We start from the raw sequence: 27818 nt of genomic DNA, 5'->3' as shown, positions 1-27818 counted from the left end.
ATCCAAGGCAGGAAAAAAGTTGCATCGTCCATGCGCGGCTGCAGCTCTGTTATGGAGCATTCAACTACTAATCATTATGTGGCTCTTGTGTTTTCTATATTCGGTGGGTCCCTTTTTCCCTGTATTCATATGAACACATTTTTGGATGTATTTGAATATAATTCAATTCTTCTATTGTCTACTTGAATTTTGCAAACTACATTAGATTTGGTGAAACGAACATAGTATGAGTGACATTATCACTTCATGTGGTGTTAAATAGGGGTGCTTATGAGACGAGACAACTTGCGGACTATTCGAATTCGACTCAGTTAAAACTCGACTCGAGATCAAGATTGACTCGAAATGTTAATAAGTCGAGTCGAGTAGCTCAATATTCGACTCAAAAACTTGTGAGAAACTCAAATTTCTTTATTTATTATTATATTTAATAAAAATAAAATAAAAATTATTCAAAAACTTAATTATATATATATATATATATATATACTCATATCATCATATGTATATCTTTTATAATATAAAAATAAAGAGTAGTAACAAATGTTCTACTACGACCGAATCAATTAGCAAGCTACTTGAGATTGACTCAGTCAAAACTCGGTTAAAACTCGACTCGATTTGTTAACGAGTCGAGTCGAGATACCCCAAATTCGAACTCGACTCGCATCATAAGCACCCCTGGTGTTAAATGGAGAACTAGTTAGCTAGTCAAGCTTGTTCATATACGGACTATGTCGTTTACCCCTTTCTTCAGTTATATCGTTCGAAAATGCTATTGTCGATACTTACATTATTGTAAATTACCGGTAGAAAATATAGGCTATATTGGTCTTATGTAAACCTATTTAAGACGTTAATTTGTTATTGGTAAAGAGGGAAATCAAAATCATGAATGTTTGTAAGGTTAATCATCAAATAACCTTTTTTTTCCTATTCAAACTACTTTGGAAAAAAATTGAGTGGATTACAATCAAAAGACAAGACAAAAGTGATCCATGTAGTATGATTTTGTCTTGTAGAAAACCAAGTATTTCCTCTAAACAAATTTGAAAATGAGTGTAGTATTTCATACAGTAGCATTTACTGTACGGTAAATATGGTCCATCACTAACGTACTACGCAGTACTGTCCTGTATGACTGTATTTACAGAGTACTTAAATTTTTTTTTTTTTTTTTTTTTTTTTTTTTTTTGGAAATCAAAGAGTACTTAATTTAATTGTTATGTTGTAGCAACTTCATTGTATCTTCTTCTTGAAGGCAACGCAATACCTTGAACAAAAAGTTGCAAAATTCTCTGTTAAGCAAGCAAGCAACTGGTTTAATGAACCCATCTTTGTTTATCAAATTTGATTAAAGCCATTGTAGAAGTATATAACTATGGCGTTGCATTGATCGAAAATCCGAAATCGAAACTTAAATTAAAGCAATGTAACAAGTTCAATCAAACAATGGAAAACAACTTATTGAATTCAACATATGTAGTAAAATCATTAATCCTTCTTTATTTGTACAAGGAATTTTACTACCACATTTCAACTTTTGTGTTGAACAATTAGAAGAATGCCAAGAAAACATTATGCAAATTCTTCAAAATAAAGTCTAAATTAAACCCTAAACAACAAGAAACTGTACACAGTACTCTCTGAGAATTTTTAAACACAAATCTTACTACCAATTCAGTAAAATTTGAGAATTCCCTCCCAAAAATATAAAAAAAAAAAATTATTCTTCAGAAAAATTTAAATAAAATGAAAAAATAAAAACTATTCTCTCCTCCATGCATACAAAATTAAAGAATAACCACCATTACCACCACCACCACCGAAACTACCACTCGACCGCGTCGTCGAAGACGAACCCGAAGAACTCCTCCCACAATCACTACTCTCCTCCGCCCATTGCAATACACTAGAACACGACCCGGCTGGGGACAACGCTGTCCCCGGCGCGGGTGAATTCTTCCTCATCAACCTCTTCTCTGGCCCCACCATTTCCGGCCAAACCCCACCTTCACCCACTTGAAAAACAAACACCCCATTTTTCTGAGCACCCATTAAATTCCCTCCATTATTATGATTATTATTGTTATTATTAACCCAATTTAACACATCCCAATAAAATTCCACCGCAATTCCATCAACCATCATTCTCTCATTTCCTCTAAACTTCCATGCTAATCTTTTTACGTTCACTTTCAACTCTCCATCGAACTTCACCTTTAGTGTTCCTCCCGAGCACTCGATCTCGATCGAACGAGTCGAACCCAGGAACTCAGACCGTGTTGCGTAGATTCTACGCCCAAATACGTGCTCCCTCCTCGACAGGAGAGTGGACTCGGCCGAGTTGTTGTCAACTCGGTCGAGTCCAACTCTCCGGGATAAGTCCTCCCGGAGATCACCCAGGAGGAACTCAAGCCGGCCATTTCGTATAAATGCCAAGTAAAATCTTGACTCTGGCTCGGCCGAGTTTGGCTGAGCGAACTCGGCTCGAGTAAAGTCATAGTATAACTTAATCTTAGGTTGACTCTCATTTTGGTTCTGATGGTCATGGGTTTGGTTGAGCTGAATGGATTTGGACCCGGGCCGGGTCCGGAAAATAGAGAAGGTAGATGGTTGGAGAGAAATTGTAATGGAAAACAAATCAGGAGCATGGATAGTAAGGGAATGTGAGTAAGGCGTTCTTGACCAAGTGAGTGTAAGATAAATCGGTGAGTCAATCAACCGAGTTTGATATATACAAGTAATAAGAGACTCTTTTGATGACGATGACGTTGTTGCTGCCTGTACATTTTTGCTTCTGTTTGACACCGGACTCCCGGGGTTACTAAAACACCCTTGTATCATTTTTTAAAAAACTTGGGTTTTTAGCGACTGATATTTCCGAGTTCCGACTACCCAATTTAAAATGTATGTGGGAGTGTTGGGTTTTATATCTAAGGAAGAAATGGGCAATATTTAGTAGAGCAAATGTAGTGCAACAATAAAAATGATTGAAAGGGTGTAAATATAATGATGGATAAGAAGCAGTTGGAAAAAGGAAAGAAAAAGGGGTGAGGTGTGATGAGTTGGGTTCCAAGTTGGGCTTGATTAGCGGCAAATTGAGGGCTCACAGTCCCTTATACTCTACGAGGTGAGCTGGGGTGCACTTTAGGGACAATATCTAAATATATAAATAACTAATACTGTTAGACTTTTGAATTTCTAGCTTGCTACCTTAATTGCCAAATTGCCAAACCTTTGTGATTTGTCTACATTATTTTATGTAGGACCCTTGCTTTGCGTTTCAAATGGTTTTACATCCAAAGAGTGTATTTATAGTTTATACATTACGTTTTTGCATTCGGTGTGTTATATTCAACTTATTTTAATACGCAGTAAGTTTTAGTCCATGTTTAATTCATCTTATTTTCACTTGTTTTATGAAGAATAAGTTTGGTGAAAAATAAGTTTAATTATCTTCAGATTATACCTAAAATAAGTACAAGATACGTTCAGGCGATATTATTGTTCAAAACTTCAAATAAGTGAAAATTAACTTTAAAAAATATATCCTAATATGTTTATATAAGTTCTAAATTAAGGCATATTAAGTCAGGAAAAAAATCCATAGTCACTCTATATGTATGCGTTTTTATTCATTTGCTTTTCACATATTTGAATTTATATGAATTATTTTAGTTGTAAAATAAATTTAAATAGCAATTCAAAACATATTTATAGTCACCCTATTATGTACTCTGTATTTGAATGTTTTTCTTGAATTAACTCGTAATTGAACTCATTTTTCATGAAATAAGTAGATATATATAAGGTTGATCATGATAGGACCTAAGTTATATGCATGCATGTTTATTTAGAAAAAAAAAAAAATTTACATGCATGTTCCTTCAATTATGTGTTTTTAATTGTTGTACTATACTCAATAATTTGGATTTTCTTGAATTGCTTATGTATCACACGGTCGCATACATACACCAACTAGTAGCGTATCCAGGAATTTCGAAGAGTGGATTCGAAATTGTAAAAAAAAAATGAAAATTTTAAATAAGAATTCAATACGAGCATGAAAGTTCAAATTTAGGATTACAAATGGATTATATATTCTTCTATTAGAGGATCCCTTGGACTAGGTAAAAAAAAAAAACAAGTGGAGGACTTTTGAGACTTTAGGACACATTTCCAAAAAGACTCTAAACTCATGGTAAAAACCTCACAATCTATGTTAACATCAAGTAAAATTCATTGTAACATTCTAGTTTTTTTATAGAGTAAATGAAAAATTGTAAATCGATAATACTAGTACACAAAAATCAATAAAGTATTTATTAAAATCTCTAAATAATCTAATATTCTCGATTCTAAGTTCTATCTCCAAAATGACAAAAAAAAAAAAAAAAAAAAAAAAAAAAAAAAAAAAAAAAAAGACATATCAGGTTACCCAAGTTTCCAGATCAATAGGACTTTTCAACAAAAGCTATTAATATACACAAACAAATACTGAATAACAATCTCCATTTATTAGCCAATGTGCTATGAGATCCAAGCATAAGGGATTATGATAGGCTTTAATTCTAACAAGGATTGGAAGGGATTTTAAAACAAAAATCCCAATATACACAAATTTGACACATGAATTAAAAACTATCAATTATGTGTTAATTATCAATTAAAAACTCAAACAGGTAAGATTCCAACTCCATAATCAACTATACGAAGTATATGAAAATCAAATTAGCGGTGTGTGCTGTTGGGCTCGGACTCGGGAAGTCGGGAGGCGGACTACAATCTGGTCACCGGTCTCGTGAGCAGTGCTGTAGAATTTGGGAATTTGGGGGGAAAAAATGAGAAAGTAGAAAGTTAGAGTAGTAGATTGTTGTCCCAAAAAAATTAAGGTTGACGTTAGGGATCGAACCTTTGATCTCCAAGACTAATAGTTAGTAAAAAATACAAATGAGCTGCGCTTCTACTACTTGTCGAATAATACATAAATATTACTTTTAACTTTTTTTTCAGAAAATCAGTGGGTTCAACGAACCCATTTGAACTCATCCTGTATACGTCACTAACACCAACCTATACTTTATATACGAAGTACTTTCTCCGTTCCAAATTAGATGACCCATTTTGACTTTTGACACTATTCATTAACTTTGCTTTGATTAACATTTGTGATTTATAGGTATAAAAAAACATATAGTCATGTGGATTCTTATTAAATTAATTTCAACGTGTACTTAATTAAAATTCAATTTTTAGTACTTTTTATGATAAAATAATCTTCGTTATTTTCGATTGAACTTTTACATTGGCAAACATGATAAAAGAAATGTATCATCTTTGAAACGAAGAAAATATCGTTTTATCTAGGTTAAAATTGCAAAATGGCTTAGGTCTTTTTACTCATCCATCTTTCCCTGCAATATTAAATAGCTAGACTTATAACTTGATGGACTTAATTAGAGTAATAAGGGTATGTTTTATTCGACAATCTCGCTTGAACGTATCTTATCCAAATTAATTAGAAAAAATATGACCTTGAATCCTTGATTTATTTAAATTTTACTTTGCTTTACTTTTTTTAATTCTTCAACTTATTTGAACAATTATTAGTCGCATTTTTATAAAATTTGTGGAAGTATATCCTACCAAATAACACATGTAAGTGTCCCATATTGATTAAAGTTGAGAGAGTCAAACACTTTATATGGCTAAAGGGCCAAACCTCCTATTGCCATATGGTTTTAAGGTGAAACCTTCTTGGACTTGTATAATGGACACTTGTAATGGACCTTAACCCGTATTTGACATGGTATCAGAGCCCAGGTTGGGTTGTGGTGTGATTTGGGCAAGTATTATAAACAACTCACATGTGAGGGGGAGTGTTGAGCCCATGAGCAAACCCACATGTGAGTGAAAGTGTTGTCCCACATTGAAAAAGTATAAAAGTAAAGAGAAATATTGGAATGTGTATCCCACATTGAAGAAAAGAGAAAGTTGTGTTCACTTTATAACGCTAAGAAACTACTCTTCTCATTGTCATATGGTTTTGGGATGAAACCTCTTTGGTCGTATAAAGTGGACACTTGTGACGGATGTGGCCCAGACCCGTTTATCAAAATTGAATTGAGGGAGTAAGGAAAACAAAAGAAACCTAATAGTGGGTCCCACTTGAACGAATGTTGTTATCTGGTTGTGTAACTTACGTATTTACAAAACAAAAGGCGGTAAAATTGAAAGAAGTTTTATAAAGGTATTCCCTAGTGAGACTAGTGATAAATCTAGATTTGATGGTAAATGTGAAAAACAGTTGATACCTTTCATGACAAAATTAAGAAATGAAGGAAAATTAAAAAAGACAAGTATTTGAAACGAGAGGGAAGTTTTGAATTTAAAGAGTTCGAGTATTATTTTTACTCCAATATTTATCCTTAGAGCAAAATCATTGACAAATTGGTAATTTAGTACTTTAGGACGTTAATTGTCTTTTGTCAACATGTCAGGTAAGCACCGTACTATTTTTTATTTTTTATTTTTTTTTTGGAAAAGTTATAGGTCTCTTATATTGATAATTTGTCCATCGTTATATAAGGAGAAACCTCACAAGGATTATGATTCTCCCAAATTTGTTCAAAACCAAAAGGCACTAAATGGGCTAGATTGTGAGCTACAATGTTACCATCCTGTTTTACATGACTCCAAACAATCGAATTAAAGACAGAGCTAGAGAAGAGAATGTCATCCAAGATTGTATCAAGACCAGTGAGGAAGATGGAAGCCTTGCATAATCTGTTGACAAGCACCTGGGAGTCCGACTCAATAATAACATTAAGTAGCCCATATTTGCGAGCAAGTCGAACAACCATAAAGACTGCCTTCCCTTCAGCCACGACAGTAGGCCAGTATGCTCGGAGTCTTCTTTGTAGCTGCAAATAAGACATCTCCCTTGCAATCATGAGCAAATACACCAAGTCCCACCCAGCCTTCTTCTCGCAACGAGGCATCGCAATTCAATTTAACGATACCTGAAGGAGGGGGAAGCCACTTCTTTGGACTTTTTCTGACCGAGCTCTTTGCCACACCATAGATCTTCTTAGCACAAATAATGCAGTCATCCGCAAGACGAAATACTCGCTCAATGATAATTGGGTGGTGCGTGTCATTATTTATAAAAATCATTTCATTCCTCCTTCCCCAAATATTCCACAACAAATAGCTCCCCTACATTTCTTCTTGTTTTCCAGATTGCGCCAAGAGTCAAATAATTCCAAGAAGTTTATATCTTAGGGCCAAAGAGACATTTCACAATAATCACAATCAATCCATAAATTGCGTACCATATGACAATCAAAGAGGGCATATCTAGCAGTCTCGGGGGAGCCTGGACACCACGGCCAGTCATCAATCTCGGTCATGTGGCGGAACTTGAGATAAGCTTTAACAGGGAGGGTACCTGTGCATATGCGCCATAGAAAGTGTCGTACCTTTCGGAGTTACCTTAAGGCTCCAAATGTCAACCCAAGTCTTGTGAAATTTGTCAAGATCACATGATTTTCGCAACATATATGACGTTTTACAAGAGTAGTTGCCGTCCATTGAGAATGCCCATGAAATACTATCCGATACGTCCCTCAAGCTAAGAGGAATAGCCAGAATACTCCTTGCATCTCTGTCGTTGAAAAGGTTGTTGATGCGATCCACATCCTACTCTCCGCTTTCATGATCAATGAGTTCACTAACATATGTCACCGAATCATCTCTAGGTGTAATGATGAATCGACTGTCGCCATTATCCACCCTTGGATCATCCCACACATTCACCGAGCATCCATTACCAATCATCCAAAGAAGACCCTCTTTAAAAAGCGCCTTGGATGAACAAATACTACGCCATGAATAGCCGCCGCCTACACCCAAATTAGAGTTTAGGAAGCTTTTTTGCGCATAATACTTAGCCAAAAGCACCTTATTTAAGAGGGAGTCCGGCTTGGAAACGAGTCTCCATGCTTGGAGACTTAATAAAGCATCATAGAAGACACTTAGGTCCCTAAACCCCATCCCCCCTAAGCATTTAGGGGAACAAAGATCTCGCCAATTCTTCCAATGAACTAGTTTTTTTTATCATCACATTGGCCCCACCAAAACTGGGCCATCATGGATGTCATCAATAACCCCCTTTGAAATCTTATAAACTCCCATAAGGTAAGTTGGGATAGCTTGGATCACAGACTTGAGAAGAATTTCTTTTCCTGCACGAGAAAGGAGTTTTTTTTTCCACCCCATTAGCTTCTTCCAAATACGATCTTTGAGAGCCGCGAAAATCATCTTTTTAAACCGTCCCACAATTGTAGGAATACCCAAATATTTAGAATGTCTGTCAACCCTCCGCATAGCAAGAACACTCAACAATTCCTCTTGCATTGTGTCAAGAACCCCTTTGCTAAAAGAAACCTCCGATTTATCATAATTAATTTTCTGTCCGGAAGCTGCCTAATATATGTTGAGAATTTTAACTATTTTTTAGCATTCGCTTCGGTTGGCTCTTGCAAAGAGTAAACTGTCATCCGCAAAGAGAAGATGAGAGATTTTCAGCCCCCTACAACAAGCTTTGGCCCCATGAATAGCACCATTTTCCATAGCTTTCCACATAAGACCAGAAAAAGCATCAACAAGGATAAACAAATAAGGGGAAAGAGGATCCCCTTGTTGGAGACCCCTAGAGGGGGTAACCGAACCACAGACATTCCCGTTAACAATAAATGAGTATTTGACTAAAGAGACACAGTCCATAATGATCTCAACCCATCTATCTGCAAATCCCATTTTCAAGAGAAGTTTCTCTAGAAAATTCCACTCTACTCTGTCGTATGCTTTGCTTATATCCAGTTTCATAGACACCATCCCCTTTCTCCCCTTGCTTCTAGATTTCATAGAGTGGAACAATTCAAGAGCAATGAGAGCATTGTCTGTAATCAGACGCCCCGGCACGAAAGTTCTCCGAAACAATCCCCGGCTAAATAGACTTCAATCTCATCATAAAATCTTTGGAAGCTATTTTATATAAAACATTACAGAGGGCAATCAGTCTAAATTCAGACATATGAGATGGTGTCTTCACTTTCGAAATAAGAGCGACGTTAGTTGTTAACAGAGGCAAAAGACTCATTACCCTGCAGAATATTACTAACAAGCACAAAAAATCATTCCCGACAATATGCCAAAATTTTTGGTAAAATATTGCATGCATACCATTAGGTCCCGGGGCTTTGCAAGGGTGCATTTTCTTAAGAGCGGCATAGGCTCTTCCTTTGAGTACGGGCGGAGGAGCTCAGAATTGATTTCTGGAGTAACAACTCTGTCAATTGTATCAAGAACCGAATCAATAGCCTCTTCGGATAGAGCACCTGCAGTAAAGAGATATTTATAGAAGTTTTGAACAATGTTCTCTAGATCCGCCACCTCTTCACGCCAAACCCCATCATTGTCCAAGAGCCCCACTATCATTTTTCTTCTTGCGTTGTGAAGCCTTATGATGGAAATATTTTGTGTTTCTATCTCCATCTTTGATTTCTGACACACGAGAATGGAGATACCAGTACGCTTCTTGCTTGTCAAGGAGGCCGTCAAGTCGCTTTTCTAACTCTGCACACTTAGCTAAAGAAACAGCCGAAACATCTTCTTCTTGTGCACTTTTAATAGCCTTTTCAGCATCATCGACCTGCTTCCCTAATTTATGAAATTTGAGGTTACTCCAAATTTTTAGATTGCCCGCCACTCTCTTAATTCAATCAACAACCCCTCCACCAAGTTCGTCCCAAGCACCACGAACTACCTTTTCACAATCTTCATCTAAAAGCTAGCATGTTTCGAAACAGAACTCTTTTTTTCTTTTTTCTTTTTTTTTTTCTTGCGATGCTCACCAAATTTGAGGAAGATAAGAGAATGGTCCGATTTGTATCTCACAAGATTCTCAACTACCGGATGCAAGTCAAGATTATGCCACTGGTCATTCGCAACAAATCGATTAAGCCTTTCTCGAATGTGAGTTTGTACAGTCAACCCTTTTTCCCAAGTAACCACTGCCCAATAAAACCCAAGTCACGAAGATTGCGATCTTGCAGAGTCTCTCGAAACTCGGGCATAACATGTCTCTCCGAATCCACCCCTCCAAGCTTCTCATCATAGCTAAGAATTTCATTAAAGTCTCCACCAATGAGAATAGGGCCATTCATATCCTCACAATGATTACGAATTAAAGACCAAGTTTTGCATTTATTTCCAATTTCGGGCCACCCATAAATTCCCACAAATCTCCAAGAAATTCCAGAAGTTAGTGAAACATCACCACAAATATGGTTTTGAGAAAAGGAAATCAAATTAAAATCAATTTCATTTTTCCAAAACAAACAAAGTCCACCTGATCTACCAATACTACTAACACCAAAAGCATTCGAGTAACTAAAAAGAAATTTATTATTCTCAACAATGGATTTATTGACTTTAGTTTTAGACAAAAACAATAAATCAGGGGCAAGAGACGAACACCACTTTCGAAGTGTTCTAACTGCTCGAGGGCTTCCAACCCCTCGACAGTTCCAGCATAGAGTACTCATTGGGAAGGGCGAGGTTGGGTCTCACCAACCTCCGCCGGACTAGTAGAGTCAAGAGTGAAACCAGGGTGGGATTTGTACCTCTTCCTAGATGAGTCCCTCTCGGTTTCCACTATAAGAGAGTCAAGAGTCTTTCTTTTACCAGTAGCAATAGGAAATTCTTCCATAGAAGTGTCAACATCCCTGTCATATCTCTTCCAGGTTTTCATAGCATGACCTTTTCTTTCATGCGTCAATATGGGAGTAGTAGAGGATGTATGTTGTAGCTGGTCATGAGTGTGGCTGCAAGTTGTCATTTTCTTGGGGATTGATTCAGAAATAGGATTAAGAGGCAGAAGATTAAGTGAAGGGGAGTCTGATTTTGATGATACTTTGAGTGAAGAACCATCAGAACACTGCTTTCCTGATTGAGACTCAATAACTTTCGCAAAAGTGGTACGATTGTCTTGAGTCTTATTCTCCCTTTCCATACCAACAAAAGACAATTTTCTGGCCACTCCAGGAGGGCCTTTCCTTATCACACTAGGGCTGTGATAACCAGGTAGCTTAGGGGCACCAGGTTGCTGAAGTTTGGCAAGCCAAGTTCTCTCTTTTTCACAGTCAAGAACGGTGAGATGGTTTTGTTTCTTCGGTGATGCTCCAAGACAAGGTCCGTACTCATAAATCACTTCCTTACCCAGATCTGAAGCTTCAAAGAATTGACATTCATTATCAGTGTGGTCCATCTTCCCACAATAATAGCAAAATTCTGTCAGACGCTCATACTGTATGCCACACCATTTCAAGCTTGAACCTATAGCAATCTTAACTCCTCTATGCAGGGGTTTATTGATGTCAATTTCAATCTTGACATGCAGGTATTCATTCCAACCAAGAGGGTCAAAATCATCATATTCAATAAATCCACCCAAATGTTCACCAATGTCGAAGGAAAATTCAGCATTTCTCCTGTTAAAGGGGACATCTTTGATGCGAATCCAAAAGGGTGTGTGGGAAAATCTGACTTTAGAGGGTTGTTCATCACTAGCAATTTCATTCAACAATAATAATTTTTTATCAAAAAACCAAGGTGCACCCTCCATAACCCTAGTTTTGTCTTCCCCATCGAAAAATTGAAAAACAAATAAATTTGTTTCAACCATTCGAATAGCAACATTGTTCTTACAATTCCACACATTCAAAAGAGTTCTTTTCATTGCTTCTATATTAAAAGGCCTTACTGTTAACAATTTCCCCACGAGAGTGAGAGAAATTCGAGTCCTGGTGGTATCATCATCTTCTTCGGCAACCAGGGCACCAAGAACAGAGTTTTCTTCTTCTGTCAAACGGAGCTTCTCCCACTCCTCAATCAGGTTATCAGCCATCGTGGGATTGAAAGAGGAGGAAAATCCGGTCAACAAGTTGTGAATCGATGGAAAATCAGGGATGAACCAAACGAACGAACGCAAAAACCCTAGGCAGGGACGAGAGGAACTTTTACCCTAGGCAGGGACTTTCATTTTGATGATTCTATTTATTATTCTGTCAAATCAAATAATAAATTTTAAACAAATTAACTCAAAAGAGGTGGCTTAATTAAGAGCATGTAGGAACTTGTTTATCACATAGTGAAAGTGTGAGAATTCAAGTAGACTATCTCTTGTCCTCACTTCCATTTTAAAGAAAAATAAGATACACTCTTATCTCATACATGAGCTAGAGATATTAATAATCTTCGGACTTGAGATAAATGATCATTACTAATATAGGCTTTCAGGTAAGCGATGGATATATTATTTTTGGAAAAGAGGACTTGAAGGGTAAGAGCGAGAAAGGATAGTATTTAGAAACACTTAAAAACAAATGTGCTAATTCGATTAACTCCTGTTTCGCCCTCCCATTTCATCCCTTTGGCCATTATTGTTATCCGAAAACATTGTTAGTCTCATCGTGTTCGCTAGACAATGACCACCGTCATATCCCTACAAAGATTGTGAATCCGATTCCGTTGTACATACAACATAGCAAGAATATTACACATACAAAGATTCTACGAGACTAGTAGCCAACCAAACTATGATACTGTTCATTTCCTCTAGACAAAATACTCAACTTAGTTGTAACGTTTGTTTGAATTGCTCTACATCACCAACTATGACACTGAGCTACTGTTTTGAAAGCAGAACCTTGGGAAAGGGAGTGACTAACAAACAATGTTGAGTGGTTTGAAGTTATAACGTTAAAGTAGAGCACTCAAAGAATAGAATAGAAGTGGGGTACCAATATTCTGAAATTCTGGAAAATGACCATGTTTTCTTGTTGTGTTGTTAAGATGCATAACAAATTTAACATGCATGCATGCATGAATGACAAGTTTATTGCATAGTACACTAGCTAGTCTAGTCTCATCTCCTTACTCCGTAGTGTTTACGTTCATCATTTTGTAACAAGATTCATGAAAGCTGTTTCACTAGTTTGTCCTTTTGTGTTTTAGTACAAATACGAATCTACAACTACTCTATATAATATCACCCCATGTACGAGTACAAAATAACAAAATCTTGTTGTTTACTCCGTCTTAATTCATTTGTCACACTTGATTATTTTATATGAGAGTTTTTTTTAAATCAAATGGAACAAGTAATATAATACGAAGTATCATTATACAAATCAATAAAAGAATGGAGCTATTTTCAATCAGTATGTCGTAACACATGAACTTTACTATTATTTAAGCAACATAGTGTAAGGCCAAGGGTATGAGTCCTTTTTGCTACATTTTCGAGATTTTCCAATGTTTAGTAGATGCTAATTAAGCTAATTTATAATACCAAAGAGGATACAAGCATAAGTTAAAACATATAGTTCTTTAACGTATTTTTTAACACAATTGTACATATACAAGGCGTTTTTTAACAAAAAATTTAAATAAATAAGGTATTTTTAGACAAATAATCAAAGTTAGTAATAAATAATACGAGTATACTACTACTAACAATAATTTGTGTACTAAAACTATAATTAGAACTTAGAAGTGCTTCACAGATATCTTGTTTGATGACTAGTATACAAAACATGGGAGTTTAAATTATGAAAAGAGAAGCTAAGTGTGGTTTAATTAGTAATTACTACCAACAAATCCAAATGGAGGCCTATGATGCACGTTGTACAATTATTAACCCCATCTTTGATTCTGTCTCCCAGCTGTTGTCTTTGTACAACGTATGTCCTCTTTTTGTACAATTTAGTACATACTTTTATCACCTCTATATTTTTTACTTACTTTCTGTATGAATATTAATATAAAAATCACTTCCTTTTGTATTTTATACTATTATATAGTTTTAATATCTTAAGAAAGCATGGTTTGGTTTAATTTGTATTCTTTTTCCTATTTGCTTGAGTTAGTTGGTTTCAAATTCAGTGCATGTGTTTATGTCCATGTTTTCCTCTGTTATTTTTTATTAATGATTTGTATTCTGGCAAATCAAAGTTAATTTTGTCTTTGTTTTTCTTCATCTTTCCCTACATTAGGTAGAGAAAACTATTGGTTAATTGTTATTAAAATTGTTATTAAAGAAGCTAAAGTTTTATCGTCTAGTTTAAATTATGTGTTGTTTGTTTGAGGTTAGTTCATGCTACAGAATGTAGACCGACTCCTGAGCCTTAACTAAACGACACTCTACCGTATGAAGGTAACCTTTTTTATTTTACCATCCTACAGTCCTACTATTAGACTTTGATTAGCCCAGATTCAAGTCACACCTAAATTTAGATGGGATAAGTTCTTCCAACAAATATTACTATAATACATTTTCACATTTTGATCCAACACCTACCTTTAATTAAGATAATAAAAAAATTTCCTTACTATATATGAAGTATTTAGTTACCAATTGATCCCCACTTGTATTGTCGTGTTTGTGACTGTAATATGTAAATTGTTAATTGAATTAGGCTGAAGAGTTATATTGTTAGTTAATACTCCCTTCGTTTCTTCGACTCACTTGGCATTTGCGCGGTCTTCAATGAACATCTTTGATCATGAATATCTCCTGTTATTTATAATATTTAGAAAATTTATAATAAGGGGAATCTAACAAGATCTCACACATAAAATACGGTCAAAGTTATTTTAGTTTTACCACATAAATAGTAAGTGAGTCGAACTTTCAGAAATGGAGGTATATATATTATTGAAAATTTAAATACGATTTGAGTATTTGACAATGTATTATGTACTATTATCATACATAGCATCAATAATCTAGCATCTATTTTGCATGTATAATTTATAATATTTTTTAATTACATGAATACAAGTATATTTAAAAAAAAAAAAAAAACGGTGAATACAAGTAAAAATAAAAAACCAACATGAATACAAGTAATAAGTCAACAGATTTTTTATTTGAGGGGTCTAACAGACTACCATACATAAATAACAAGAGAAAAACGGTGTAAAGGTCCCACCTTTCGGCGCCCTTATAGTTAAGCAGGGATTAGTATATAAATTAAAATAAGCTTGCACATACAATTAGTTGTCGTTTTATGTACATTTATTCAACCATAACTGTATGCTTCATTATGAGTTGAGCAAATCTCGTGAACTTCTAGTAACCTTGTTGTTCAATAGAACTATACAAGTATCAAATATTAATAATATATTACTTACTCCATATTAATATAACTGTATAAGGCCTTGTTTGGTTCACCTTATTTTTACTGAACTGGTCTGGTCTGATCTGATCTGGTCTAGTCTGATCTGATCTGATTGTCTGATTTGACCAAACTTTGACCTTAAGTGTACGATAATTTATAAGGAAAAAATATATCAAGTGGGATCTTGTTAGATTCGTAGTAATGTGTAGTTTATTAATATGTAATTTTCACAATTTTTTTCATTACGAAATTAAGAATATTTAGCGATAAAAAACCGCATATAAAACGATGTTCTGATCTGAACTTATTTTTTCTGATCTGATCTGAATAAGTAAAAATAAGTTGAACTAAATGAGGCCTAAGTGAGAGCAACACTACATAGCTAGTTATAAGTGTGGATTGAAATCATAAAGTTTTAGGAAGAAAGGAAAGAGAGCTTTTAGCAGTAATAGGCACGTAGCTAGTCTTGATACATTGACCAAGATTTGAGCTTGACCTAATACTTTTATAATTATTCGATAGGTGTATGTTCATAAGAATTACGAAATACTCCCTTTGTTTTTATATACTTGTTCTATTTCTCCTGGGCACGTATGCCGATGTTAATTTTGATCAATAATATCTTTAATTATCAATAAGTATACATTCTAACAATTGAAAATTAATAATTTATTCATTGAGACGATTCCAACAAGTACCCACAAAACTATTTTTTTTTCGTATGTATAAATCACAACATTAAACAAAGTAGGACAAATGAATAGTGCAAAAAGTAGAAATGAAACAAGTATTTAAAAACGGAGGGAGTATTTGTATTCTATTCACCTGATTTTCATTTATTTGAACTTATCTGAATTTATTAAACCTTATTAAAACTTATATTAGTTGTAATTTGAACTTCGATAATTCTTATCAAAACTTCATAGTTTTAAACTTATCTAAGCTTACTAAAATTATCTAAGTTCATTAAATGACATAAGTGAAAATAAGGTGAACAAAATAGATCTTATGAGTTTATTTGTTGTTACTTGTTATGGTTCGTTGGTCTTGGTCGGGTAATGCTGAATAGATGTTAATGAGTCATTGGGACGAAGTTAGATTTATTGGCTTGAGATGCTTATAGAGTTGTTGAGGCTAGATTGTCGTGGTGGTTGAGGGAAGGAATGGGGGTGGAACCATAAAGTGAGTTTTAAAATGTAAGTTGGTTTAGTAGTAGTAAAATTCTAAAATTACTAGAAGGATTTATCACATATAAATACAAAACTTTTAAGATCATATATATAAGGTGAAACATAGATCATCTTGCAATTCTAATAATCGCAATTGTATTAAGTTGATTCCCTATGGAGTTGCACTAGTATGCTACGGAGTAGTAAGCATACGATTAATTGATTATCATCTATGCTATAATGCCCTATATGCATCACAAATGATATTAATGTGCTCGAAATAATCTAATCCTTTTGGGTTCCATGTCTAAAAACTCATATACCATGTACGTATAATTTAAATAAATCTTACGTGTAAGTTAAGACAAGTTATTTATTTTGAAAAAATATATAATAAGAGAATAACTATTATCAAAAAGCCAACTCTTTCTCAATAAAAAAAAAAGAATAATAATAATAATAAAAAATGTCAATAAGCCAGTTCAACCACTAGAAAAAATCAATTTTTTTTTTTTAGGATTTAGAAATTTAGAGGTTCTGATACCATGTCAGGAATTGATTTTCCTTAGTTGTATTACTGTATAAACAAGAATATATACACAACCTGACAAGATATTAGGGTTGGTAACATTGGCCCATTAGCTATACAATATTAGGCTTAACCTAGGTTGCACAAGAACGGATACTGACACGGATACGGGTATGAAACGAATACGAGAAAACGGCTATATCAAAATAAGGGACACGGATACAAGATGTTAAAATCATATAATATATTTTTAAAAAAGAATTTGACCATATATTTGTCATCCGTCCTCTCATTAGATCATAATGTATCATATTAACAATGAGCTATATATGAAGGCACCCATATAATTTAAGAATTACCTTATTTATCTTACTTTACTTAAATTTTCTCATTAAAATAAAGTTGAACAGCCTATATCATAGTAGGATACGGTCTGAGACGTATTCTCATGTGTCCCATGAGCGTCGGTGTCTGACACGATGTCCGACATGAATACGACAATTGGATGAAGTGTCCATGTATCCTAGGGCTTAACATTATTTTAACATGTTCGTACATGAGAGGACGTTTTATTGTTCTCTATAATTTCCTTTGTTTCATACTTTCATTTGATTTGAAAGAAAACATTCGAACAGTTGAAAGAGTAACATGGATGGAGAATGACAATTCGTAGCAATGGATCATGAGCCTAGCCCAACTCATTAGCCCAACTTTTAATATCTTTCATAAAATATTATCTTCTAAATATTACTATCATATAAGCCCAACTAATTCCGTAAAACATATCTTTCATAAAATATTACCTTCTAAATATATCATACAATAAAACTACGAGTCATTTATAATGCTGAAATCAATATCAGAAATTATTGAATTTAACAAACTAAAGAAGAGATGGGAATTATTAATATAATGAGGGTAGTATGTATGAGCGCGGTATCAATAGCAGCGTACATGAAAGTAACAAAATGTTGGTTTACTAGTAATAAGAAGCCATTATTGTCATTGACACAACCCGATCGAGAAGAGGATGATGTTTTGCAGGTTCAGCCAAGAATTAATTACATGAATGGTATCCCTCGGGAGTTGATGGATTGATCTTAAGCAAAGTCGATGACATTGTAAGCCTCGATTGTCTCTCGGGAATTGTATGACATTGTTACAAGAATGAGCGTGCTCAACTTCACCATGCCAACGTCGGTAATTGTGTGCCCAAACCCAAATAAATCGCCACCGCCATCATTCTTTATCTCCAACTTGCCGTTCCCTCCAGGATTGATGGAGCATCAGGTTGATCGTTGGATATTATCGGTGAATCAGACGAAGAAATCATGTGATTTTTTTCAAGGTTTTCGCTTATTGAGTCTGTGGTTGCTCAACTCCCGCCTCCACCCGTACCCTTGGCTGCACGTGCAGCTAAATCCTGGTTTAGGTGGGATTCTCAGATCAATGTTACCTCGCATCATTCGAGTTATTACTTTGTTTCGGTTGATGCTATCATTGTCAATAATAACGAGGGAGCCCCAGTTTTTCATAGATTTTGTTTCTCACGTATCATTTTAGTAAATAAACCAACAACTTTATTCAATTATGGAGCCCACAATAATGTTGTTGATTTATTCACGAAAATTGCCCCATGAGAAACAAATTTCGTTTCTCACTAAGAGAAACAGGTAATTTCCCTAATCAAAATGCTCGAACTATATGGCTAGTGAGGTATAAGGAGACAAGACAAAGAGCGTACGTGACATGGAGGCATTTAAAGCTCCATGCTAATACGGTCCTTACACGATTTCCATCCATGAAAATCAATCCTACTGGAAAGGCATGTTATCGCCACCCAATGTTGACAACGATTGTTACCAAAGACAACGACACGAATTACATAAATGATGGGAGGCTAACTTTATATAGAACTGATCAATATGTAGAAGATGATGAATTATATAACAGTTTGAATATCGATGCAAGTTATGTTATTTGTATAGTGATTTGGAGTTGAGCTCTGGTGTTACCATCAAAGATGCTTGGCTTTGGTTTTACTACTATGACAAAGGTGGTGATGATGCTAAAATCAAATTGCATGATGATGATGATATTATCATGTCTTGCCTTGATAAAGGGGATTATTCAAGAGAAGAGCTCAAGGAAGCTGTTACAAAAATACTCCAGCATGTCAACACATTAGAAGTTATTTGAGGATCCACAATGGATGTAAATAGGTCCTTGCTTGTAATTTTTATATAGTTGGAGCTAGTAGCTCATCATTGTGGAGTTATTAGCTTAGCCTAGCTAATTTGCTTGGCCAAGTTAACTATTGGATTATCCTCCAATGGTTTGGCTATTAGCTTAAAAATTATTCCTAAAAGCAACCGTTGGAGTTGCTCTTACAAGGGTTGTAGCTTTGATGAAACTACATGGCTTTCACTCAAAACATGTGTTGTCCACTTTGAATGAATAAATTGTTTGTAATTTTTTTTTTTTTGCATTTATTTTTGCTTTTTATTTCTTTATTTTTTATTTTGCATGCAAAAAGTAATAGCTTGCCTTTGTGGAGATTGTAGCTTAAATGATGTAGGTTGATGTGGCAACCCAAAGCTACAATGGATGTAGCTATCCATAGTGGATGTTCTTATTATACTAACTAGGTTAGTTCCGTGCGATGCACGGTTTTAGCAATAAAATATTTGATCATATATATTAAAAGAGATGATGTTAAACATTCTAATGAAATTCATAATTATAATAAAAAAAATTTAAAAAATGCTAGCATTAGTGTTTAATGGTTTTTGCTTCAAATCATTATAAAAAAAATGAAGAAACAATAAGGAGTAGAAAATTCAAACTCATACCATCACTAATAAAATGTTAGAATATAGGAGGAAAGAAAGAAAAATGAAAGAGCCTACCACTAATTTTTTATTTTATTTTTTATAATGCTATATGTGGCCCTAAGGGTTATATATAAGCATTAAATACACTCTTGAAAATTGTATAAAATTAGGAATTCATGATAAAAATACGCGTGAATCAGTGTAATTAGTGTTAATATTTTTCTGATTTCTTAAATTTATACGATTTTATAGTGTGTATTTAATGCTTATATGTTGCCCTAAGGGCTATGTATATCATTTTTTTTTTATTTTTTTTTACCTCTATATGAAATTGTGTTGTTAGTCAATGTAGTAAAAAAAAATTAAGTTTTTATGAAAATGTGCAATTAATTTACCTTTATTTTCCAAACATTAGCTTTATGTTGAAAAAAAAAGATGATGTCACTTATAATTTTGGCGGGAATTTTTTTAATAAGAAGTTGTGTTAGAGGTATGAGATATTAGAAAATATGAATGAACTGTTTATTATTCATCAATAGGTAGAGTATTTATACAAAATCTATGCTTATAAGATAGGAAACAATCTTCCTAAAAGATATATTAACATAACCATAAACCTAAAGATATATTCTCTAACTAATATCTTATATATAAATAAACCTAAATATATTATTCTCTTAATGATATCTACGAAAAATATATCACACATATATTTTCCGATATTTCATATCTCTAACACCCTCCCGCAATCGTAACGGTAGTAACACGAACATTGCGATTGGAAATCCTTCACTTTGTTAAAGTCGATCGATATGCACTACTCTTTTGATGTCGCCTTCAATTTTTATTTTAAAAAAAAAAACTTTTGCAGCCACGTCCCTTTGCTGGTGTCCGTGGTCTTCTACCACGTCCCTTTGCCGGTGTCCGTGGTCTTCCGCCACATCCCTTAGCTTGTGTCCTTGGTCTTCCGCCACGTCCCTTTGCTGGTCTTCCTCCACGTCCCTTGCTGGTGCCCGTGGTCTTCCGCATAGCCTTCGCTACTGTCCGTGGTTTTCTGCAACGACGTCCATTCTTATCTTCATATGCTTGCCCTGTCGTATCAAGGTACAAGGAGAATTAAATCCTGTCTCACGACACAAAGAGAACCATCTTATTGACCTTGTCTCACGGTACAAGGAGAACCAATATATTTCCTGTCTCACGACACAAGGAGAGCCGATATATCTGTCTCACAACACAAGAGAGCCAAAATATCTTTTTTTTTTATTTATTAATAAAAAAACTCAAATCAATGCCTTTGTTTTCATCTTTGCCTCAAGACACCATAAACCACTAGCTACCATTCAATACCCACTCACGTTCATCAATTTATCAACAGTAAACAATATCAAAGATCTTTTAAAAAAAAGTGCGGAAAATTTTTGATTGAAGGTTCATCCCACCAGTGGGTTTAGTTTTCTAACCCATTGGTAGGGGGAAAATTTTTGTAAATACTCCCAAGATCTAACCCGCTCTGATATCATAACAAATTTAGGGTGAAAGAGATAATAGAATGACAAGTTTATTATTCATAGCTAGAGTATTTATACAAAACCTACGCTCATAAAATAGGAAACAATCTTCCTAAAAGATATATTAACATAACCATAAACCTACAGATATATTCTCTAACTAAAATCTTTAATATAAATAAACCTAAATATATTATTCTCTTAATGATATCTACGGAAAATATATCACACATATATTTTCCGACATCTCATTTCTCTAACAAGTTGACACATAGACAGTGGTGATGTCAGCGGTAATTACTTTAGTATTAGTTATAGATGTATAAAGTCGTACAGATTAGCTTTGTAGAGCTCTGTAATTTCACCAAAACTACAACCCTTGTAGTTCGACAATGGTGAGCTACTAGCTTTAACTATTAAAAAATTACAAGCAAGGACCTTTCCACAACCATTGTTAAGGTTGAATACCATGTTCTCATTAGTAACAAGTTAACGACTAATTAGTACATAGTATTCATCATTTATTGTAACATTTTAAAACTTACTATTATTTTTATTTTGGTGTAAAGAGAGCCACATACAACTTATACAAGTAATAAATTATATAATCAAAATTTGATTTCAAGCTTTAGATACCAATTCCAATACTTTATTCAATTGAGCTAATTGACGTATACACTAATAAATCTCAATTCATTATAACTTGGTGATTATAAAGAGTCATTATTGTCATCAGAAAAATACAAAGAGTCATTATCGTCATCAGAAAAATACATGGACTATACTTAGCTATCATATACCTTCCATGAAAGATATCGGGTAGTTCAAGATTAGATTAAAGGTGCCTTATTTAAGGGAAAACAATGACAAACCCTCATCTTATAAGCTTGCATTTTTTATAGGCTAGTCCAGTCTCCAATGCACAATGAGGACAAAAAAATTGATAATACCACCATAAAAGAAATTCCTTTCCAATTCCTTTTTCACTACACTTCTTTTACTCGTAATGTGTACACAAGCAATGCCTAAAAGGTGAATCGGGTAGGACAGAACACCAAAAAATATTCGTTGGCATTATTTTATAGGGCATAGGAACAATGTTTTTGTAAATTCTTAGTGAAAAAAGATATATATTACCAGAATGAGAGATAATATACTCCATATTTATCTTTTGAAACTTAACATAAAAATTAATCAACACTTAAGATATTTTACATATTCTCATCCTTAAAATAAAATAGAAGATGACTTTCTCTCACAATATTTTATATGAATATTGAAGTACCATGGCTAGTCCATTGACCAAGTCCTCTACTTCTTTTCTATCAAGTTTAATGCGGCTCAAATATATTTTTTGGCCCTATATTTTTGGCGTCAAAATTGCAATTAAACCCTATACGTCACCACTATTCACACTAAATTTAAAATTCAAATCATGTTCTTCACAATTCAATTATAATAATAGAATTTCTACTTTAACATATTCGAATCGAGCTTATATGCAAAATAAGTAAAAACAATTAACCCTACTTCCTATATCTAATTAAATAAACACGAATATCAGAGAAAAGATAGTAAATCATAATTCATAAAATAAAACAATGAAAGAAAAATAAATAAACATTTGATTTGCATAAAAAATATATTCAATCCTAATTAATTATTTTCAACAAATTGTTTACCAGAACAAGCACAAAAATTCAAAAAACCAAAACTATTCTTCTTCTTAATCTTCTTATTAGGAACCATAACTTCAACTTTCTTAGCAAAACTAATTTCTCTTTCTTTTTCTTTAGCCTTTTCTTCATCTTCTTTTTGCTTCTTAATCCAAGCAACCTCGTGTTCGAATACCTTCATCAAAAAGCTACCTTCTTCGACCAATACACTCACCGGCGTAGTCCCAATACCACGAGCCACCGCCTTCATTGCCTCCTTCAACTCCGCTTTATATCCCGCCAAATCTTTGACAACTCCGTATCGGTTTTCTTGACCATCCTCTCCATCAAATGCAATTGATTCAGTGGCTTTTCCCTCTTTTTTCTCATTGATCAATATAAAACTTTCACTTGCAAATTTATCGAACTCTTCCAAGTTTTCGATGAATTTATTTATCATCGGTCCATCTATCATCAACAACATTTTTATTGACCTTTTGAAATATATAAACAGAGGAATTTTTGGTTTATTTTTGAACCTGTTTGACTATAAAAACAGAGAATGTTATTTTTAAAAGTGTATTATAAAAATGGTGTTTAAATAAATGGTTTAGTTAGGGTTAAAATGTTAGGTATGAAGTATGGACGTGTATGGCTTTATAAGTAGGTGAGGAGTTAATCTAAGTTTAGGGTTTGATAAAGTCAGTAAATTTAATTGGGCTGGGCTTGTTCTTTGTAAAAATCTCTACTGCTTAAGTTTGAGTTGTTTTTGGGCTTTGCTTCTCAATTGCCAAATAAATATTTGCTTCTCAATTGCAAAATGTTGAACCTTCATAGGCCCAAAACGTGGTGCTATACTTAGTCCAGCCCACAAATAAAATCCTTCTAAAGCCCAAAGACTAAAAGCAGCCACTTTGCAGTAAAGTCATATATTGATGTGTTTGATAGCTATGCAAAAAATTAGACAAATATACTCAGTCTTCAAGAGTAATTATCAAATTTAGTAGTCCAAGTTATGGTTGTTTATCGTTCCAAAATTGGACTAGAGTATAGAATACTGAATTTTAAGACATGTACATTGAACTTGTTATAATTTATCTAACTGTACCGGGCGAAACATGTTTATAGTTTGGACTGGTCATCATCTACCATACATTTTTTTTGTTCAATTTTGGAGATTGAACAATAAAATCGATCGAGTATGCAAATTGGATCTTAGATATAAGTTTGTACTGCGTGAAGGATTATGGGAATTAATTTTTGATTTCTTGCATAGTTAGTAAAATGCCAACAAAAGTTGTAATATTAGAAGTCCGAAGATTCTAATGACGATGAATATCATTTTCATCACTACAAATATAATAATAACCATGAAAAGAAATTTGTTTCAAAATTTCTTATTAATCAAAATATGAAACATGAATCAACTAAGTAATCAACAAAGTATTTAGATATTACATACTATTCTCTAATTGTTTGATTTGTAAAACCATTTCCAATTCTAATTACGGAGTATTATGAAGACAAGCCTTGAAGATCAAGCTATCTTCATTAAGGAGCATACCAATAGGCATGTCACCAATACCTCGAACCAATGCTAGCATGATTTCTTTTGCCATCAAACGAAAGGTCTCGAGACCAATCGAAGTACTTCCATCGAAGATCAAATCGTAAGCTTCTTTAATGTCTTCGTCCGAATAAGCTTCGTCATCTATTGCTAAAACCCATTGTCCAAGCCCTCCCTTGGGAAGATCATTGCGGGAAATAAGTCCATCACTATCGACATCGAGTTCCTTGAATTTTTCATCGGTGCATTTGTAAAAAGCCTCAGTGTCTTCGACAAATTTGTTGATCATTGAACCATCTATAATCATCATCATCTTTGTACCAAATTGTCGAATAATATACCTGAAAAAAGTAAAACAAGGTTTAAATACTAGATCTACTATTTCGTTGCACCAAATAAACTATTAAATAAGTACTAGTCAATCAAATTGTTGATAAGCATATAGGGAAAATAGGGACTATATGGAGTACTAAGCTAGTCTACAAACACTTGGTCGATGAACAAAATTCAAATCAACCCAATTAAATCCATTTATCATGTGTTTTAATAAAACAAACAAATAAATAAATACAAGTGTTACCCATTAATAACAAATATTTAAAAAATTACACCTTGGAGGAAAGAAGAACTTTAATAAATTTGTAAAGCCTTGATATCTTAATTTTTATAAAATTAATCATATGAACCAACGAACAATTGAACAACAGTCATATTATTTTTTTGAGTTATTACCTTCAATCCATTAACTTTCTAATTATAATAATAAATAAAGAATCAAAAATAACAAAATTTGGTTTAATAATCTAAACACCCTTCAATAAGTCAATAAACCGGAAATAAAGAGATTGTTTAACTTTGTTATCAAAGTTAAAAAATTAATGCTACTTCATATTGGTGGCAAATTGCTTACAGATTAGTACATTCATGTCGTCATTCATCAAGATCATTGCAATGCTATTATTGAGACAAGAAGATATATATCGATTCATAATGATAGAAAATAGAGTTATCTTGAAAGAATTAAAAGCTCTATATTTTCCTTAGGAATATTGCATAGTCCATATGAAAATAACAAAATTTTTAGAAACAACACAATATTTAATTAAAGTATATACCTAACATTGGTTTATTGAAAACTAAAAAACAAATAACTATTTTACAAAATAGCTATAGAGCTCAAATAAACATGAACGAATTGTTTTTGAAAAATACTTCATAAGAATCAAAGATCATATATATAAAGAAGTATAAAATTCTACGCATAAATTCAAAAGAAAATTATTGAAAATATTTAGCGATCTCATATACTCCATAATATAATGTTTATTATGTAAGAATGCTGCAAAATGTTTTTCGAGTCAATTACCTCTAAATCAAAATTATCGCAGTCAAGAGATGAGCAAGAGAATTGAAGTAGCTAATGTTTGAAAGAGTAGATGTGTATTGAAACAATGAAACATACGAGCACTATTAGGTTTTGTATATATAGGCTTTTGTTAATTAGATAGTTTCCTTATTTAATAATGAAGAAATAAAAGTTTGTATCAAATTATAATTCTTATTTGCAATAAACAAATACGAAGTATTGGATTTCTTGATGCCAAAGAAAGGAAAAAAAATGATGGATAGTTTTAACATGTGATAAGATTTTCTAAACTAAACCGACAGAAATATGACTCGTTTTTGACAAAATCCATCTTAGGCCCAAAATGTGGTGTTTTATTTAGTCGAGCTCAAGTACAAAGTCCTCTTATGGCCCAATATGATAAAACACAACAAGCATCAAACAACGAAAATTTTTAACTGGTCAAGCTCCCTATGATCGGTTTCTACTTGAATATTACATTTGTATCTATCAATGAAAACATGCGTAATAGTATCCCAAGTAGCAATTTTCTCAGCACCTATAGAGAAGAACCACTGTTGGCATACTGGTTCCAGGGAGAGGGCGAAGAGCGAGGGGAAAACCTTCTTATCAATCCCCTTGATCTCCATTATCGTCTCAAAAGCCCTCAAATGAAAGTAAGGGTTGTTAGTAGCTTTGAACTTAGGGATGTCATTGGCAGAGAACTTCTGCGGAAGAAGATCTTTGTCCACTGAAACCCCTTTAGAGCTTATACCAAGGTACTTATAGTCATTGGAGATTTGACTTAGACTATCTTTAATACGCTTGATCGTCTCTGTTGATACTTGCTTGTTAGGATCCTCAGCCTTTTCCATTCGAGTGATAAATCCTTCGAGCATTTCAGCCAAACCATTCACGGTTTTTTGGAGTTTATCAAAATCTTCTTGACTAGCTGCCATTCTTATCTTTCTTCTTTTTCGAACTGGACTACCAAAAAGGAGTACTTGTATAAAGGTTTTATCTTTGATTAAACGTCCTTCTCTCCTTGACCAAACGCTGTAAAATTAAACTATTGACTCTTTTAATGACTTGACTCGAGTTGACTCGTACTTTCATTGGGTTGAAAAAACAAAAAATGGGTGCATATTTGGGAATCAAGTATGGGGATCAAATCAGGTTTTCAAGCGACATGGTTAATGTTGGGGGGATAATATCCGACTTACCCCCCTAAAAAAATGACGGAAAACGCACACAAGACTCTAGACATGGTCATGGTGAAAATACATGTACAAAGTGTGTGCAATGACTCGTGAATGAAAGTGATATGTTCAAGACTCGTGTGATGACCATGGGACTAAACATATGATTAAACTCAAACAAAGACCAAGTTAAGACCTCGTGTATTCATTAAACTAGTTAATTATGGAAATTAGACTCGACACGAAGACTTGGAAAGAACAAACTGAACCATCGCGTGGCGATGGAACTGTCGCGGAACGCTGGTTCCATCGCGGCGCGATGAAACTGGCGTTTCGCGGCACATACCAGATTTTCGCGCCACTAATGGAACGTTAATCTAATCTGTTTTGGTGGTTCTTTCGAAGGTGTAAACCTATAGACTTCTAGGTCGGGTATGTTTAGACTTTATAGGTTCAAATTAATTAACCAATTAAATTAAGCAAAGTCCTTTTTAGTCCTTGGTTAGTTTGTTAGACTTTATTTACTATAAACAAGTCAACACAAAGGGTTAGTTTAATCATAGGTAAGGATATGCACAAATAAGAGATGCACAAGTAATCAAGTAGTCACAACATAATGCAATGAGTTTGCAACCTAACCATGAGTCTAGTTCTCTAAGGTCAAGGATTATGGTGTCAAAAGGGTCCATAGTTATGAGTCTGGATGCATTGCGCAAAAGCCTTACCTTAGTAGGGTTGGCACGATGGATGGGACCCCA

General features: G+C 33.9%; 1 protein-coding gene across 1 annotated transcript; it reads right to left on the bottom strand.

Annotated features, from left to right (window-relative positions):
• Window positions 1-1767: 1767 nt before the first annotated feature.
• LOC110735964 lies at window positions 1768-2847 on the bottom strand. The gene has a single exon (XM_021916134.1). The coding sequence runs from the start codon at window positions 2845-2847 to the stop codon at window positions 1768-1770; it is 1080 nt and encodes a 359-aa protein (XP_021771826.1).
• Between the last annotated feature and the right edge of the window lie 24971 nt (window positions 2848-27818).

This window comes from Chenopodium quinoa, unplaced genomic scaffold, assembly GCF_001683475.1.
Source record: "Chenopodium quinoa cultivar QQ74 unplaced genomic scaffold, ASM168347v1, whole genome shotgun sequence".
NCBI lineage: Eukaryota > Viridiplantae > Streptophyta > Magnoliopsida > Caryophyllales > Amaranthaceae > Chenopodium > Chenopodium quinoa.
This window is presented reverse-complemented; position numbering and strand designations above follow the sequence as displayed.